Source organism: Heterodontus francisci, chromosome 30 (assembly GCF_036365525.1).
Source record: "Heterodontus francisci isolate sHetFra1 chromosome 30, sHetFra1.hap1, whole genome shotgun sequence".
NCBI lineage: Eukaryota > Metazoa > Chordata > Chondrichthyes > Heterodontiformes > Heterodontidae > Heterodontus > Heterodontus francisci.
Window position 1 is genome coordinate 52,846,876 of NC_090400.1, and position 19,215 is coordinate 52,866,090.

The window sequence follows — 19,215 nt, forward strand, 5'->3', positions numbered from 1 at the left end:
GATTTTCCTTCAATTGACCTTAGAGGCCTTAATTAGTTGGATTGGCTACTTGCCACATGTGGGCAGGTTGCCCTGCCACCCCACTATCCCACCTCTGGGAAAATGGCCCGAGGTGGGATGAAAACGGGGAACCGGGCCACAGGCCGACAGTCATTATTTTTAGCACAAGCCCAGCCACCCACATCTGTTCCTGGCACCAGTGGGGCCTAAAAATCAGGCTCTACAAGTAATAACTGCAACAATATATAAAAACATTAGAATATCAAAATATTTACCCCACTTAACCAAAACCATTATGATTGGATACCATTTTTGTTTAGCATTTAATGTGCCAGGTTTGTTCAGTCCACAGCCACCAGAGTGTAAAGTGCATCTGAACCACTTTACTTAGACCACAGTGCAGAGGAAATTTACAAGAAATTGAAGCGATAAGATGGTAAAGCATGGAATGATCAAAGACCATTTAATCCATCAATGCTGTCCTTTGTTTAAACCACCTTCTTCACCTTGGATTCAATCCAACTCACTTATCTCCTAAGTAAAGCTTCTGCAAATTTTCTTCGTGTCCCCAAAATTAGAGAAAACTAAACTCTAAACAAAAAAGACTAACACCTCGAACTTTAACAAATACCTTAAAAAATCTAAGTACATTTTAGGCTGGGATATAGATTTTTGGTCTCGCAGGGAACCAAGGGATATGGGGAGCGGGCTGGAAAGTGGAATTGAAGCCCAAGATCAGCCATGATCATATTGAATGGCGGAGCAGGCTCAATGGCCATATGGTCTACTTCTGCTCCTATTTCTTGCATTCTTGTGTACATGAGATCTAGTGAACTGTCCGAGACATCAGAGAATTCCAGTACACTTGTCACACATGGCCTATTGCTTCCCGGTCCCTTATAACATTGTGTTTTTGAGATAAACATCAAACGCTTCCTGTTCAATGTTCTTCTCCATACAATGTTCTCGAACATTTTCCTCAAGATAATTGTGCTATCATACTAAGAGTGGTGCTGAGAATGGAAATAGAGTTATATACTGTGACAAAGACACTCAATAGAGGTACAATGCACTTTGTGTGGTAATGCAAAATGAGCACTAGCGAATCACCAGCCCATTTTATATTCTGCAGGGTAATTGGGCAGAGTGTGAAATGGGTCGCTGATTTGCAATTGGCCATTTCACGCCGTCTCCCTCATTGAATTTCACCTCCAACCTCCTTGCTTGTTAGTTCAGAATCACTGGATCATTTTCCGATCCACAGCTCAAGAGAGTCAAGGCCAATTGTAGCAGCCTTGCACTCACTGAGATCAACTAATTCAGGACACACCAGGATTTCTATCTGGTACGTCCCTGGTCTGTGTGGCTCAAATTCATACGGGGGTTTGAGTTTCACAAGGCCTGAACTTTAAAGATTTATTCTTCTCTGAGATAGCTAATTATATTTTTCTCCATTAAGAGAGTATCGCTGTCCAATGTACAGCCTGGAGTTAGCTGCACCTACTTGAGAGATGAGAGTGTCACACGCTGAAGACAAGCCCACACCTATGGAGCTACCTGATACATTTATTACCTGTCCAAAAGAAATAAAGAAAAGGAAACATTTAGCAATATCATCATAGACGCCATCAACATGCCACAAAATAATATAAAATAGGATTTTTTTATGTCAATGAGTAAAATACCATTGTGAATTTCTTTTTCCCTCCCTCCTTCCCCTCAGGTACCAACTCTTGATATGTTTTTGCTACCAGCAGACCCTCCTATTAAAATGCTTTCCTCGATAGCGTCCAATCTTCCAAACTGTAAACTGGAAGTCATCCAAAACTCTCCTCCCCATATCTTAACTTGCACCGAGTCCCCTTCACATATGACCCCTGTGCTCATTGACCTACATTGGCTCCCAGTCCACCAGTGACTCTGCTTATCCTTGTGTTCAAATCTTTCTATGACCTCACCCTTCATTATCTCTGTAAGCTGTTCCAGCCCTACAACACTCCGAGATCTTTGTCTTCCTTTAATTCTGTCCTATGGTGCATCCCCCACTTCCTTTGCCCCACCACTGACAGCCATGTCTTCAGCTGTCTGGGCCCTAACCTCTGGAATTTCCATCCTAAACCTCTCAGCCTCTTCATTTCTCTCCCCTCCTTTAGGGATGCTCCTCAAAACCTAACTCCTTGGCCAAGCTTTTGATCACCTATCCTAATGTATCCTTCCTTGGCTCAGTGTCAAGCCCAAGCATTTTACAAGGAACATTTCATCAGCTGATAAACTCACTAAACTTGAAATTAATAGGAAGCAATGCAGTTAATTTATTATTTTGTGAAGGATACATTATGATGAATAAATGTGCATATTCTGAACATAAACTCACCGCTGTGGCAAGACTAACTGCTCCCAATTCAATTTTTCCTAAATGTCCACAGAACGCGGTGCTGACAATATTTATTAGAAATATCAGCAGCTGTGTCAAAAACTGTTAAAGGAAAATGAATTTTAAATAATATACACTGGCCACTTAATTTTGATCATGCTCTTTTGTACCTTAAAAACAAACTTGTAATCTAATTAAAACAATCATGTTTCTTACTGAAAATAATCGTCTTTTTTCAAAAAGGTGATGCAAATTTAAGGTGATTTCAATGAGGTTTTCAAGATTATGAAGGAAATTGGCAAAGTTGCTCCAGGCAAAATCATTCACTGTGATGAAGGGTTCAAATATCAGCATATTCGAATGAGGAATTACAGCCTTTGAAGTAAAAAAGCAAAGGAAAGAGGAATATTTTCACCTTTAAGAGAGGGAGTTGTGGAATAAGTTAACAGGCAAGGCCGCTGAAGTGGATTTTCTAAAAGAGTTCAATAAAATCGATTGTACAAATGGATAAATTGAAGGAAATTATATAATGGGCTCTGTGGACAATTAGATATATTTCTGGAGAGAGCGGAGAGTGAAGGATGAGATGTTAGACGGGTGTAAACTCACCACTGGTCCAGCCAGTCTGGAAATATGTATCGCTTCCTGACAGAAGTTGACGGGTGTCAATCTCTTCATTTTCCTCAGTAACAGGTTGCCATGGGTTTCACGTGTCTCGGTAACGTTACCAGAGCTTAGTTGCATTGAATTCTCCATTTTTCCAATTCTTCATTCCAAAGGAAAAATAAACCAGTTATTATACTTCTCCTGTTTGGGTTTCCCCTCCCCCACACTCCCATCCCATCAACCTTCCCACATTATATTACCCATCTCCATTCAGTTTCACAACCCCTTTCTGATGTAATATGTGATGACAATGACTTTTGGTCATGATTAATTTTTAATAATTGTCCTTTCAGAGCTGCAGGAGTTGCAGCATCTATGTTTAGGGTTTGACACTTTTGCAGGATTGCTACATATAAGTATTCAAACATCAGTTATGTCAGTTTTTAAAACTTCCATCACAATAGGTGAGAAAGCAGAATGAATGAATGATTTAACTCTGCACTGTTGGCTGGTGTCCACTTTGAGGTAGTGTAGGGGTGAAGGATGTACTCAGTGTCCTGTGTAACATGTGAACTACACTGAGAAGTTGCACTCATGGATTATGTCAGTTAGAGTGATTTGCGATACAATGGTCATTTTTTGTGCGTATTGATACAGTCAAAATTTTGCTTCTGAGGTAAAGTTGCTGAGATTCACTGAAGTCCAGTGACATTTGTGTATTTTTTAAACTCATTTTCAGGATGTGGGTGTGGCTGACAAGCCCGGCATTTATTGGCCATCCCTAGTTGACCTTTGAGAAGCTGGTGGTGAGATTCTTCAACCTCTTCTTGAAGCTTCTTCTTGAACCTTTGCAGTCCATAAGACAAAGGTTCTCCAAAAATGCTGTCTCACTGTAGGTAATAACCCTAATCATTAAATTCAACATGTTTACAAACTCCATTTACCTCGAACAATAATAGATGCATTGGTACATGTTTAACTTGCTGCCAGGGCTTAAAGCTGGCATTGTGAATTGGCAATGTGTGGAAATGAAATCCGGGGATCTGTAACACCAGTTTTACACCTGGGTGGCAGGTTGAAAATCTACCCCCGTGACTACACTTCAAACAGCATTAATCATCCTGAGGATGTAATAGGTGCTATATAAATGCTCTTTCAGTAACAGACTATAAAAACCAATATATACCCCACACAACAAATGGATGAACACTCCAGCAGTTGATTATTCAATGCCCATTGCCCAGTATTATTTTTGTTTTTTGTTTCGCTCTTGCACTAAATCAACTCTTTCTACATCACTTCACACACAGTGTGAGGAGAACCTTGCAATCAACACCTGAATTAACCCTGGAAAGATCTAATTAATTAATTTATACCCAGAGCCCAGCTATTTATTAATTGAAATTTCAGTCAGTGATTTTGGCCATCACCCGCATACACTTATTATTTTCATAATTTTCAAACTCTACTTTTATTCAAGGAGATCAATTCATTCAGGAAAAAAAAATGAAATAGAGTAGGAGTTTGAAAAGTACCAGATATGAGTGTAATCTGGCCGGCAGAGATAAGAATTCTATTCATTGAAAACAAGAAACAAATCTGGGAGATATATTTCGGAGGACCAACCTGGGAGCAAGTCACTTGGAAAGAATCATCCAATCACGGGTAAGTACAAAGAATGTCACTGCACCAATACACAACCTAGCATGTAGGGGAGGTGGTGGCGTAGTGGTGTTATCACTGGACTAGTAACCCAGAGACCCAGGGTATTTCTATGGGGGATATGGGTTCGAATCCCACCACAGCAGAAGGTGGAATTTGAATTTAATTAATAAATCTGGAATTAAAAAGCTAGTCTAATGATGGCCATGAAACCATTGTCGATTGTTGTAAAAACCCATCTGGTTCACTAATGTCCTTTAGCGAAGGAAATCTGCTGTCCTTACCTGGTCTGGCCTACATGTGACTCCAGACCCACAGCAATGTGGTTAACTCTTACATGCCCTCTGAAATGGCCTAGCAAGCCACTCAGTTGTATCTAACCACTACAAAGTCTATAAAAAGGAATGAAACCGGACAGACCACCCGGCATCGACCTAGGCACCAAAAACGACAACGGCAAACCCAGCCCTGTCGACCTTGCAAAGTTCTCCTTACTAACATCTGGGGGCTTGTGCCAAAGTTGGGAGAGCTGTCTCACAGACTAGTCAAGCAACAGCCTGACATAGTCATACTCACGGAATCATACCTTACAGACAATGTCCCAGACACTGCCATCACCATTCCCGGGTATGTCTTGTCCCACCGGCAGGACAGACCCACCAGAGGTAGTGGCACAGTGGTATACAGTAGGGAGGGTGTTGCCCTGGGAGTCCTCAACATCGACTCCGGACCCCATGAAGTCTCATGGCATCAGGTCAAACATGGACAAAGTAACCTCCTACTGATTACCACCTACCGCCCTCCCTCAGCTGATGACTCAGCACTCCTCCATGTTGAACACCGCTTGGAGGAAGCACTGAGGGTGGCAAGGGCACAAAATGTACTCTGGGTGGGGGACTTCAAAGTCCATCACCATGAGTGGCTCGGTAGCACCACTACTGACCGAGCTGGCCGAGTCCTAAAGGACATGGCTGCTAGACTGGGTCTGCGGCAGGTGGTGGGGGAACCAACACAAGGGAAAAACATACTTGATCTCGTCCTCACCAATCTGCCTGCCGCAGATGCTTCTGTCCATGACTGTATTGGTAGGAGTGACCACCGCAAAGTCCTTGTGGAGACGAAGTCCCGCCTTCACATTGAGGATACCGTCCATCGTGTTGTGTGGCACTATCACCATGCTAAATGGGATAGATTTCGAACAGATCTAGCAATGCAAAACTGGGCATCCATGAGGAGCCGTGGGCCATCAGCAGCAGCAGAATTGTACTCATCCACAATCTGTAACCTCATGGCCCGGCACTCTACCATTACCATCAAGCCAGGAGACCAACCCTGGTTCAATGAAGAGTGGAGGAGGGCATGCCAGGAGCAACACCAGGCATACCTCAAAATGAGGTGTCAACCTGGTGAAGCTACAACCCAGACTACTTGCATGCCAAATCTCATAACCAACGGAACAAATCTAAGCTCTGCAGTCCTGCCACATCCAGCCGTGAATGGCGGTGGACAATTAAACAACTAACTGGAGGAGGTGGCTCCACAAATATCCCATCCTCAATGATGGGGGAGCCCAGCACATCAGTGCGAAAGATAAGGCTGAAGCATTTGCAACAATCTTCAGCCAGAAGTGCCGAGTTGATGAACCATCTCGGACTCCTCCTGAAGTCCCCAGCATCACAGATGCCAGACTTCAGCCAATTCGATTCACTCCGCGTGATATCAAGAAACGACTGAAAGCACTGGATACTGCAAAGGCTATGGGCCCTGACATTATTCTGGCGATAGTACTGAAGACCTGTGCTCCAGAACGTGCCGCGCCCCTCGCCAAGCTGTTGCAGTACAGCTACAACACTGGCATCTACCCTACAATGTGTAAAATTGCCCAGGTATGTCCTGTACACAAAAAGCAGGACAAGTCCAACCCGGCCAATTACCACCCCATCAGCCTACTCTCAGTCATCAATAAAGTGATGGAAGGTGTCATTAACAGTGCTATCAAGCGGCACTTGCTCAGCAATAACCTGCTCAGTGACGCTCAGTTTGGGTTCCGCCAGGGCCACTCAGCTCCTGACCTCATCACAGCCTTGGTTCAAACATGGACAAAAGAGCTGAACTCAAAAGGTGAGGTGAGAGTGACTGCCCTTGACATCAAGGCAGCATTTGACCGAGTATGGCATCAAGGAGCCCTAGCAAATGAAGTCAATGGGAATCAAGGGGGAAAACCCTCCGCTGGCTGGAGTCATACCTAGCGCAAAGGAAGATGGTTGTGGTTGTTGGTGGTCAATCATCTGAGCTCCAGGACATCACTGCAGGTGTTCCTCAAGGTAGTGTCCTAGGCTCAACCATCTTCAGCTGCTTCATCAATGACCTTCCTTCAATCATAAGGTCAGAAGTGGGGATGTTCACTGATAATTGCACAATGTTCAGCACCATTCGTGACTCCTCAGATACTGAAGCAGTCCGTGTAGAAATGCAGCAAGACCTGGACAATATCCAGGCTTGGGCTGATAAGTGGCAAGTAACATTCGCACCACACAAGTGCCAGGCAATGACCATCTCCAACAAGAGAGAATCTAACCATCTCCCCTTGACATTCAACGATATTACCATCGCTGAATCCCCCACTATCAACATCCTAGGGGCTACCATTGACCAGAAACTGAACTGGAGTAGCCATATAAATACCGTGGCTACGAGCAGGTCAGAGGCTAGGAATCCTGCAGCGAGTAACTCACCTCCTGACTCCCCAAAGCCTGTCCACCATCTACAAGGCACAAATCAGGAGTGTGATGGAATACTCTCCACTTGCCTGGATGGGTGCAGCTCCCACAACACTCAAGAAGCTCGACATCATCCAGGACAAAGCAGCCCGCTTGATTGGCACCCCATCCACAAACATTCACTCCCTCCACCATCGACGCACAGTGGCAGCAGTGTGTACCATCTACAAGATGGACTGCAGCAATGCACCAAGGCTCCTTAGACAGCACCTTCCAAACCCGCAACCTCTACCAACTAGAATGATAAGGGCAGCAAATACATGGGAACACCACCACCTGCAAGTTCCCCTCCAAGTCACGCACCATCCTGACTTGGAATTATATTGCCGTTCCTTCACTGTCGCTGGGTCAAAATCCTTGAACTCCCTTCCTAACAGCACTGTGGGTCTACCTACCCCAAATGGACTGCCGCGGTTCAAGAAGGCAGCTCACTACCACCTTCTCAAGGGCAATTAGGGATGGGCAATAAATGCTGGCCTGGCCAGCGACGCCCACATCCCATGAATGAATTAAAAAAAGACACGGTGAGAAGGTTACAATTGCGACTCAGTGTAATAAGTAAAAAACTTCAAACCAAAATAGGAAAATTGGAACAGGACACTGAACTGTTAACAAGCAACAGAACAGAAAGATCCCCAGGTGAGACATTTAATATATTATTAGTTGATTTCCAGTAGTGTTGCTAGTGAAGAGTCAAGACCAAGTGTAATTTTCAGATGAAGCGGGGTCCGAGGGTAGGTTTATTTCATAAACTCTTGTGTGCGATTTTGTCAAAAGCCTTTTGGAAGTGGATGCCATGTCGTAACATTCACGACAGTCCACTTGAGCTGTCACTTCTGTCATGGGAGTGTTTTTTTTCTCTCCTCTGTTTAAAAACAGTATGCCTTTAAGACTGAGAGCAACTTTTATATTCTCTGGGCACACTGTGTGTAAGCAGCAGCTGTTCCTAAGCAACAGCAGAAGAGAGCGAGGTCACATGCTGTATTCTATCAGTTTAACTGTGGGAAAAGACTGGCTCGAACCAGTTTGATCTGGGTAGTCCAGCAAAGCGTGCTCTCATGAAGGAAGAATTTTGACTCTCTCAGCAGAAGATCTACATTGGTCTCTGTTACGCCTGAGGAGAAAAAAGAAAACCTTGAATGAATCTTTGCATTGTTGGAGGTAGCAAATTCCTTTTTACTTCCAGTCTCTGAGAGAAGTCTCTGTCTCAGGAGTGACTTTCTGTTGCTTTTTGTGTTTCTGGGAGTTTGGAAGTTTTCAGTAAAGTTTCTATTGATAGACCGCCAATTCAAAAATCCAAATAGACTTGTTGATATACTCCTTGTTGAAAGAACTGTGTGATACCTGCTGCAGCTGAAGTACTTTGAACACCTATCATTTGAACTGCATTCACACTGCTCAGGACTTCCAAGTGTCAAAGGCCATGGGTTTGTGGCTGGACTTGGGCTCCACATCTCAATAAAAATTACTTAACACCTAACTGCCATTCTGGACACAAAGCAGATGAGCCTAAAGCACTGGGAAAACCATTCCTTGGAACTTTGAAACTTACTGCAAGCACCAGGTTTTTAGCTAATAATAAACTTCAACGGCAAGAAAATGGAAAGATTCCATGCTTAAGATGAAATTCAATAGTTCATATGCAAAGTCACAATTTTTACCAGAAGACAAAGATCTTGCATGTTTATTTCAATATCTGCCATTTTGTGCTGTTAATATGTGTAAATGTGAATGAAACATAAACATGCAATGAGCTGATTAATTCAATGCACTTGCATTTGCCCTGAATATTGTGTTAGTTTTGTCTTAACCTACGCAACCAATTATTGTGCAGAGCTTAGTTAAACCAAGATGAAGTGACGAGGGGTCCTGAAGCGAATGCACTTTTGGTTGTAACTTTCCGCCTGTTTCCACATCATAAATGCAGGAAATTCACATTGTCCGCTCGATCACATGGGGGTATGGAGCTGCATTAATAAGCGGCGAAGGTTCTGAGTGGATCTTTCTAGATCAAGGAAATTTTGATAATAAAAGCAAAATACTGTGGATGCCAGATATCTGAAATAAAACAGAAATTGCTGGAAATACTCAGCAGGTCTGGCAGCATCTGTGCAGAGAGAAGCAGAGTTAACGTTTCAGGTCTGTGACCTTTCTACAGAACTGGCAAAGGTTAGAAATGTATTATGTTTTAAGCAATTAAGAGGGGGGGTGAAGGTGGGGAAGAGAACAAATGGAAGGTATGTGATTGGTTAGAGTGTAGGAGAGATTAAATGACAAAGATGTCATGGGACAAAGGCAAAGAGAGTGTTAATGGCTGTGGTGAAAGACAAAGCATTAGTCCAGAGAAAGTGTTAATGGCAGAATAATAAGCAGTTCAGTCTGAAAGCACAACATGAAAAACCAGGTTTAAGGCAGGCACATGGTTAAAAAATAAAATAAAATAATTTTAAAAAGGGCCAGTCATGCCCTGAAATTGTTGAACTCAATGTTGAGTCCGGGCGGCTGTAGAGTGCCTAATCGAAAGATCAGATGCTGCTCCTCGAGCTTGCAATGATGTTCACTGGAACACTGCAGCAGGCCAAGGACAGAAATGTGGGTATGAGATCAGGGAGGGGTGTTGAAATGGCAAGCAACCAGAAGCTCGGGGTCATGCTTTCGGACTGAGTGGAGGTGTTCCTCAAAGTGGTCACCCAATCTACGTTTGGTCTCCCCAATGTAGAGGCCACCGCATTGTGAGCAGCAAATACAGTATACTAAATTAAAGGAATTTTAAATAAATGGCTGCTCCACCTGGGGCCTTGGATGGTGAGGAGGAAGGAGATAAAAAGGCAGGTATTACACCTCCTGCAATTGCATGGGAAGGTGCCATGGGAAGAGGACAAGGTATCGGGGGTAATGGACAAGTGGACCAGGGTGACACGTAGGGAACAATCCCTTCAGAATGCTGACAGCAGAGGAGAAGGAAAGATGTGTTTGGTGGTGGCATCACGCTGGAGGTGGCAGAAATGGCGGAGGAAATTCAGAAGCCAGCATTGCACTACAATTACACTGCCTTTCTCATCACAACTTTACAGGGAATTCTGGGTATTTTATCGATCTCTTTATCATGCTCCCGATTTAGTTTCCCGCTCCCCAGAAGCTCCACAATGTGTCCAGTTGTTCCAGAAGCTTTGGAGCAGAGGACTTACTGATGTGGGTTTCCCCACCACCCGCCAATGAAATTTACCTTTTCCTTGATCCTCGATAGAAAGTTTAACAGTCTCCGTGTTCCTCCGCCTCGATGTATTCGGATCAGTAATTGCAGATCACTGGGACTCTCCGAAGTCGCAGTCACAACAGAAATTAACTGATGTTTGTGGAGAAGGAGGTGGAGTAACTGTAAGGACAGTGTTCATTTAGGATCCTCCACTTCTCTGTCCTACTAAACCTGGTCAACTTAAAACAGAATAGAGTCCACGGAAAAGACTTTCCAGCTAAAAGGATAGTGTCCTCTGCTATATGCCACCTGCACACTAATCCTAATATTTGCAGAACTCAAACTATTTCAATGAAAAGAGCCAAATGGACTTTGAAACTTGCCTGTTATTCATTAAATTTTAGACCGTTTAATTCACTAATTCATAATTGGGCAAGTGATATTTCGCAATAATACGATTAAGTGAGAAAGACAAAAGAAAGATGGTCAATAAACTACTTCCTAAATGTAGTCACTGTTGTAGGAAACACAGCAGCCAATTTGTTTTCAGCAAAGTCCCACAAACAGCAATGTGATAACGACCAGATAATCAGTTGTCGTGATGTTGATTGAGGGATAAATATTAGCCAGGACACCAAGGAGAACTCTCCTGCTCCTTTTCAAAACAGCAGCATGGTATTTGTGCATCCACCTGAGAGAGCAGAAGGAGCCCCAGTTTAACATCTCATCTGAGAGACAGCACCTCTGATAATGCAGCACTCCCTCAGTTCTGCACTGGAATGTCAGCCTGCAGTATATGCTCAAGTCACATGGGTGGTGGAGAAAGGTGGGGAGAAAAGAGACTCTGAATTGCTGTTTTCATTTAAGTGGGTTGCCTGGAATTTATAATAGACTAGTTGGTCAGAATTATTTGCATATCGAACTTTCGATAGTAATTTCTCGTCCTTCCACTTGAACAGGGTTCAATGCTTTAGTGATTTGTGTGATACAGGAAACTGAACGCAATGTGATCGGTTATATCTTCAGCACTGACAAGTTAGTAGAAAAAAAATTCTACAAACATTAAAAACTCAACTGCATATAGTTTACAAAGTGAATTCAGAAATGCCTGAAAGCTCTCTTGTCACCCCTCTCTCCCTCTGATAGATAAATTTATTCAGTTAGTTGGGGATGTGTTACCATTAGTCACTACTAACCAATTGTTTGATGCCAGGGCTGTGAGCATTAAAACAGAACCTTTAAGAATTTATACAAATAGGTTTAAGTCGAAATTAAGATTGTTGGTGATATTTTCTCCTTCAGTGCACCTGTGCCCCATGGGTTTTATCGGAACAACTGCTGTCCAATGGCTTCACAAATTCAGGATTTGCTACCTTTAAAATATCTTCATTAAAAGTAATCAAATGATGCAAAATAGTGAGCTGTAGAAAATATAGAAACAGGAGTAGGCCATTCGGCCCTTCAAGCCTGTTCTGCCACCATTCAGTCAGGTCATGGTTGATCTGTACATCAACTCCATTCGCTCCTTATCACTTGATATCCTTACCTCAAAGAAAGCAAAATTGATGATGTGGTAATTGTAATATGTTCTATTTATCTATTACACAGTGTGTGAATGCTGGAGTGTTAAGAGGAGCAAGGAAGCAAAGATCGGGTGCTCTCAGTAGCCACCATGTTATTTGCCCTCCTGCCTCCCAGCCCATTGTTGTCGTGTTGATAAAATTCAGCCCATTGTATTTGTGAGTGACATTCATATTGGAACACGATCCTGTGCTCACACACATGCAGTTCAAATGGGAGCCTCTGCCTAGTGACCCAAAGCACTTGCTGATGTTATGCTCCTTATACCAGAGGCAGTGAGGCTAACTGTACTGTCACTATAGTAGCAGCTGCCACCTATGTCCTTCAGGACACAACTAGTTTGGTCAATAGTGGGACTACCAAGCCGCTGTTGGTGATGGACGTTGACACACCCCCAACCAAAATACATTATGTGCTCTTTCAACTCTCAGTGCTTCCTCCACATGAACCATGGAGAAATACTGATTACTATCTACCACCCTTCCTCAGATGATGAATAAGTGGGAGGTCTTCTTGCTGATGTTTAACCTGAAGCTATAAACTGCATGGGGTCCGAAGTCAATAAAACCAGCTCCCCACTCCCCCATCCACTGTATATCAATGTATCTTCATCTCTGGAGGTTCTGTCTTGCCTGTGGGACCAAACATATCCAGGGAAGCGATGGAGGAGTCCAGGACGTTGGCTAATGGGTATGACTAAGTCAGGCTGTTTCTATCTAGTCGAAGACATCCACACCTTGTTCACAAGACTAGCAGTTTGCTCACTAGAATTCTGACACAACCTTTGAATGGGAAAATAGACTTTTCAAACCCTGAACATTGAGACTATCCAAGTCTTCATAAGACATTTGGAAATCTGTTCATAATTGATCATTGTTAATTATTTATTACAAATTGCTTGGAGTTCATCAGTAACAGGCTTTGCGTGAGCTTTAACCTCTTGTTGCCCTTTAGACACAGTCTTACTATTCATGCTGCAGCAAATAATCTTGATTTGTCTCTGCAATGTTCACTGGGGTCTACATGTCCTTTGCAAGAATAAAGTGTATCACTAATCCAATTGCCAGTACAAGCGGTCCTGAAAGGAAGGCTAGGCCACGACGGATGATCAGTTGTTTTGTGGACAAGATTTCTCCAACTGTGGTAACGCCAATGTCCAGAATGGAAGATCCATCTGTCACCCGGTCCTTGTCTATCTTTTGTTCCACTTGACAAACTTTGGGCATCAGAACCACTGCATTGTTTTCTGTGTCCTCCTCTGTAAAGGAAAGTCACATTGAAAAGCTGTAAGTACATATGGTACCTGTTGATAATTTTTTTTTATGGAGGGCTAGTGATCAGATCAATCTAATCCTCCATGACTACCAGCCATTAGGAATACCACATGATCTATATACAGGAGACAGGACTAGGTTGTCTGCCAATCAGAATAGATAGAGACATTTTTCTGCTGGTGGGGGAGGCTAGGACAAGGGGACATAACCTTAAAATCAGAGCCGGACCGTTGAGTAGGGAAGTTAGGAAACACTTGTTCATGCAAGGGGTAATAGAAGTGAGTAACTCTCTCCCAAATAAAGCAGTTCAGAGAAGGTTTACTAGACTAATACCTGGAATAGGTGGGTTGACTTATGAGGAAAGGTTGGACAGGTTAGGCTTGTATCCGTTGGAGTTTAGAAGAGTAAGAGGTAATTTGATTGAAACATTTATGTCTCCGAGGGGTCTTGACAGGGTGGATGTGAAGAGGATGTTTCCCCTTGTGGGAGAATCTAGAACTAGGGGTCACAGTTTAAAAATAAGGGGTCGCCTATTTAAGACAAAGATGAGGAGACATTTTTTCACTGCGGGTCGTGAGTCTTTGGAAATCTCTTCCTCAAAAGGCGGTGGAAGCAGAGTCTTTGAATATTTTGAAGGCACAGGTAGATAGATTCTTGATAAGCAAGGGGGTAAAAGGTTATCGGCGGAATGTGGAGTTGTGGTTACAATCAGATCAGCCATGATCTTGTTGAATGGCGGAGCAGGCCCGAGGGGCCGAGTGGCCTACTCCTGCTCCTAATTGGTATGTCCGTATGTTCGCATTAAATGCTAACTCAATAATTTTAAATCAATAGATTTTTGCTGGATAAGGATATTAAGAAATATGGAGCCAAGGCAGATGGATGGATCTAGGATACAGATCATTCATGATCTCATTGAATGATAGAAGAGGCTCAAGGGGCCAAATGGCCTCCTCCTGTTCTGAAGTAATCCTCTTAGACAACGATAGTGTGCAGTGAAAGGAGACCTCCAGAAGAGAGAATATGGAGAAATACAAACCGTTGTTTGAAAAAGGAAAGAAATATTATTTAATGATCTGATCACTTAGTCCACAAGTGGGTTATTCCTGTGATTAGGTCACAATGGCATGTTTTCTATATTTCTTGGACATTAATCACTGTCAGGTTTTGAGTTTGTGCCATAAAGTGTTCAGACATTTGATCATTCTTAAAGCTCTGTATTTTGTTTAGTTGCTGTGTTAATGAATTAGATTGGTTTAAAAGCTTCCCCAAAAGTGTTTAGGTTTTAAAATTCTCTTCTTTGATTTCAAATCCCTCCATGGCCTCACCCCTCCCTATCTCTGCACCTCCCCCAGCCCTACAATCCTCCAAGATCTATGCACTCCTCCAATTCTGGCTTCTTATGTACCCCCAGTTTTCATCAGCCTACCGATGGCAGCTGTGCCTTCAGCTGGTGGGCCTCCCCCTTAGTGAATCTTTGTTCACTAACTTCCAATTATAAGGCAAAGAAACTAGCCAAACAGGTTTTCTTAGGTTTAAAGAAAAAATGTTGAACTTTATTAAACTTAAACTCTAATTCGGTTAATGACTATGGATATGCAACCTGCCCACGCTAGCACTCATATGCGATACTCACATGCAGATTGAGACAGAAAAGAGCAGAAGAAATAAAGTGGAAATGTTTGAGGCAATATCTGAAGATGGTTTATTGTTACTATTCTTCGAGCTCGCTGTAGAGTCCTTGATTGTAGGTAGGTCTTGCATTTCATTGGGGCCCAGTATTCTTCTTAAACCTTGTTCGATGTATGAGACGTTTCCCTCTTGTGGTTCATGTGTTCTCAGTGGGTTTGGAGTTCCGTGATAAAGAGAGGGAGAGCCAGACAGACAGGAGAGGTCTTTTCAGTCCAGGAGCATTCTGCAGTCTCTGACTTCAAACTCTTTGTACAATTCAGAAAAACCCAGGTTGCCAAGCAGGTTAGTCATGTGACTAGCTGGTCAGACCAAGTCTGTTTGTGGATTCTCTCGTCTTCGCCGACCCTCTTCTTACATACAATATCTGGTGCTCAAAGACCATTGTGGGTTAAATTGGAGCAACCCTTTTGTCCCTCCAAGCACTGTCTGTTCGTATGCAAATGTTTTCTAGCCATGGCTGATCTGTTTAACAAGTAATTTCCTCGCTCCAGCAACAGTTTAAAATCAATGTTCATATGACAAAATTAATATGCCTCATTCTTGGCAGGTGGGGGCCCAGCATGACAAAATACAAGTTGTTGTTCATGTTATTGATGTAAAGGTATAGCTGAAGGTTGGTACTTTGCACCAAATTTAATTAAAGACGAAGTCTCGGTACATCCGTTGCTGTAGGGAAATTCCAGTCTACTGCCAGCTATTCAATAAATGGAGCATCGCTGGCAGTGTGCAAGCATCTGATAGATGGTTCATAATTCATAAAAACCAAAGGTATCCAAATTTTGAATAAACAGGGAGTCGTTGATAACTTTCAAACATCTGAAAGTTCACAACTCATAAAACCTGACCATTTCCGAATGTTCATTAAATAGAGCATTGCTGGCATTACCTAATAGTCAACAAATCATAGAAGTCAGAGGTATCCAAATTTGATTGTTAATTGATTTATCTTAAATATAATTAAGGGTTTTGAATCCAGGAGTTGCTTCAGACTCCCACGTCCTATTTGTAGAAGTCAAATACCAGATTCAAAGAGGTAGAGTGGTGCAACATCATGCCATGGACACACTTATTAAATGTTAACAGATTTCCCATGCTGTTGCTCACTGGTAGGTCAAGTGATGCACTACTGTATCATGATGAGCATTACACCATGTAACACACCATGTATTATTCTGTTATAAAAGTGGAGCTGTTTTGAGCTGTTCTGCCCTTTTAAGGCCACAAAGTCTGTTGTAGATCCTGAGATCAACTAGAGGTTAATTCACTTTGGTGTGGGAATTTTGGAAATTGACAGGTACTTGTAAATTTCTGGCTCTAGATCAAGACAGTGGCACAGAGTAACTTTGAAGAGGGGATGGAATCTCAAACCTTCTGAGGCCAGACCATTCCCAAACACACTTAAGTAATTAGGAAACCTTTACGGTACCAATGTGCTAGTCTGAAGGTGGCAGAGACTGGTCTACCTTATGCTGGGCCAATGGGTCAGAATATTAATGAAGGTTTGCCTACATTTGCAATTAGTTATCCCTTGCTGAGAATAATATGGTTTGTGTATTATAGAGCTTTCTCATTGTGTAAACCGCAGAGTAAATTAATTAAATAGTGAATCACGATAACACCCCATGCAAATGTGATTCATGCTGATGTTTCTCCGAGATTTACACCATTGGATAACATTACTGAACACGGATTGGAGATAAGGCTACAGCATTAATGTAAAGGTTCTCCTTCAAGCACGTTTCCCACTGGATCACAGGTGTGGCCAAAATTATCGACGCATTGCAGAGTTTTATTCTAGATGGAGCATTTCTATAAAAAATTGTTTATTAAAAAAAAGTTTCTCAGTGAATGTGAGTCACCATACAGCAAAAGAAAAACAAATAAAGCCAGGTCCTTGCTCATCAGACGTCATGTCAGGATTCATTCCTTCTCTGCAAATGCCAGCAGTGTTTTTAATGTAAACTGGGGGTTCGCTGCTATACCTCAGCGTGATGGTTCATGATTATAATTTCCTGGTCAGGTAAATCAGAACAAAGTATTTCCAGTGATCGGTGAGTTGGTACAAATCCCTGATTCTAATTGTTCCACCACTGGTGACCCTACCTGCAGCTTCTTCGATCCTAAGCTTTGGAATTCCCTTCCTTAATTTTTCTATGTCTCTCTCTCTCTTTCTTTAAGACACCTATGTCTTTGACCAAGCTTTTGGTCACCTGTCCTAATTCTTCCCTAAGTGGCTTTGTGTCAAATATTGTTTGATAAATCTCTCCTGTGAATCACTTTGGAACATTTTAAAGCTGCTATGTACGAATACAAGTTTGTTGTTATACAGTTCTCAGTCTTGGTTGGGCCATATGAGGGAGGGTGAGGAAGTATAAAGGTCCTTGCAGGCAGTTGGCCAGATGGGGAAACACAGAGGTTTGCAGGTCAATCACCTTAAGGGCTCACTGAACCTACACTAGCAACTTGCATTTATATTGTGCCTTTAACATAAAACAAAATATACCACAGTGAGTCACAAAACTAGCCATTGATGACAGACTGATTGACAGATTTCTTGGAGATGGACATAGGGGATCAAAAAAATGCATATTGTTTATGATTAAAACTTTTACAGGACAGAAAGAGGCCATTTGACCCAAATCAGCTGTGCTGGCTTGTTTTGTCCCATTTCTCAAACCTTTCATTTCTTTGAATTTTCCAATTATTTTTGCACTTCCCATTCAAAAGTGGAATTCCATGTCCTAACAGTTCTCTATATACAAAACATTCTCCTAATCTCTTTCTTTTGGATGATAATCTTAAATGCATAGCCTCTTGTAACCGACTCACCAACCAGAGGAAACACTTTGTCCCAATTTACCTTTTCAAAACCCCTTGTCATTTTGAATACCTCTGCAGTGAAGAGCCTGAAATTACACTGCAGGATAACAAAAGGTGAGATGAAGTCAGGTGGAAGGAGGCTCGGGTACAACACTGCATCAACACTAGCATAGACTCGATGGACTGAATAGCCAGTTTCTGCGCTGTAATTTCTTTGTAATAATGCTCACTTGGTGAGTTTCTAATCTCCACTGTTTGAGTAGAGGTTTTATGCTGTTTCAAACAAATGAATTAACACAGTTTTTCAAAAACAGAACAGAGAGGAATTTCAGGTGGATGTGTTCGTTCATTAGTATCCTGTGGTGTAATTTCTGCATCTATATGGAAGGAAGACCAACTAGTGTTTTCACTAGTAGAATATTAAACCAAATTGAGAGCTGGCCTTAGCACTACGCAGGCCTACCTACGGGAGGCGCTGCTGGCCACTTCCCATACAGCTTGTGTGGCACGAGTCAACCAGATACATGTGTGATCATAACATCACTGAAGCAACACAACTGTCCCAAAATTGGTCAGTGAATATGCACGTAACGCCTTCCCTAATCACTCCTGAAATAACAAGCCTTAGCAAGCAAGGTGGGCCCTGTGTTGTGTGATTGCCTTTCAGAAAAATGTACCTTTAAGAGTAATGTATCTTGAAGATCTTAGCATGCTAATGAGCGGAGTGCTAGGATGCAGTCATGTGACTACATGCCAGTCTCACTCTGTAACTGTAACACTGAGAGGCAAGTCCTGTAAATGGTTAGCTCTGCACTGTATATACCTGTCAGCTGTTTAATAAACCTGTTTGACATCTTCAATCAACTGAACTCCATGCATCTCATTTAATGTTGCATAAGACAACAGAAAAAGCTTCTCATTACATGGTGGTAACTGTGGTGAGAAGACAAAATCCAAGATTGAAGACCACAGGAAAATAGCTTTAAAAACTACCAACAGCTAAAAGAGAGAAAGTTAAAAGAAACACTGTAAACAGTGTAAAGAGGAAAAAACACTCACTTCCAGCTGTAGAGGACAGAGCTGAATGACAGGCTGCAAATCAATCACTGTGATTGGGTGAATCAGTGTGCCGTTGGTACAGGTTGTTACACCCTGTGCTGGACTTATTTAAAGGGCCATTCAACAAGTTGCAGTTGAGGTGCTTTGGACTTACTTGTCTCAGGCAAAATT

General features: G+C 42.4%; 1 protein-coding gene across 4 annotated transcripts in view; it reads right to left on the bottom strand.

The window, feature by feature from the left end:
* Nucleotides 1-10,949, bottom strand: part of LOC137346786 (multidrug and toxin extrusion protein 1-like) — a 42,205-nt gene extending 31,256 nt beyond the window's left edge. Inside the window, exons 1-5 of one of the 4 annotated variants that reach the window (XM_068010634.1) lie at nucleotides 10,649-10,948; nucleotides 8,445-8,536; nucleotides 2,984-3,140; nucleotides 2,375-2,476; nucleotides 1,505-1,573 (exon numbers count right to left, since the gene is read on the bottom strand). In XM_068010634.1, the coding sequence (XP_067866735.1) occupies nucleotides 1,505-1,573; nucleotides 2,375-2,476; nucleotides 2,984-3,130 (318 nt within the window). In that variant the 5' untranslated portion in view covers nucleotides 3,131-3,140; nucleotides 8,445-8,536; nucleotides 10,649-10,948. Of the gene's footprint in view, nucleotides 1-1,504; nucleotides 1,574-2,374; nucleotides 2,477-2,983; nucleotides 3,141-8,444; nucleotides 8,537-10,648 lie in introns of all 4 variants that reach the window. The other 3 variants (XM_068010632.1, XM_068010636.1, XM_068010635.1) reach the window with 3 other exon arrangements.
* Nucleotides 10,950-19,215: the final 8,266 nt, after the last annotated feature.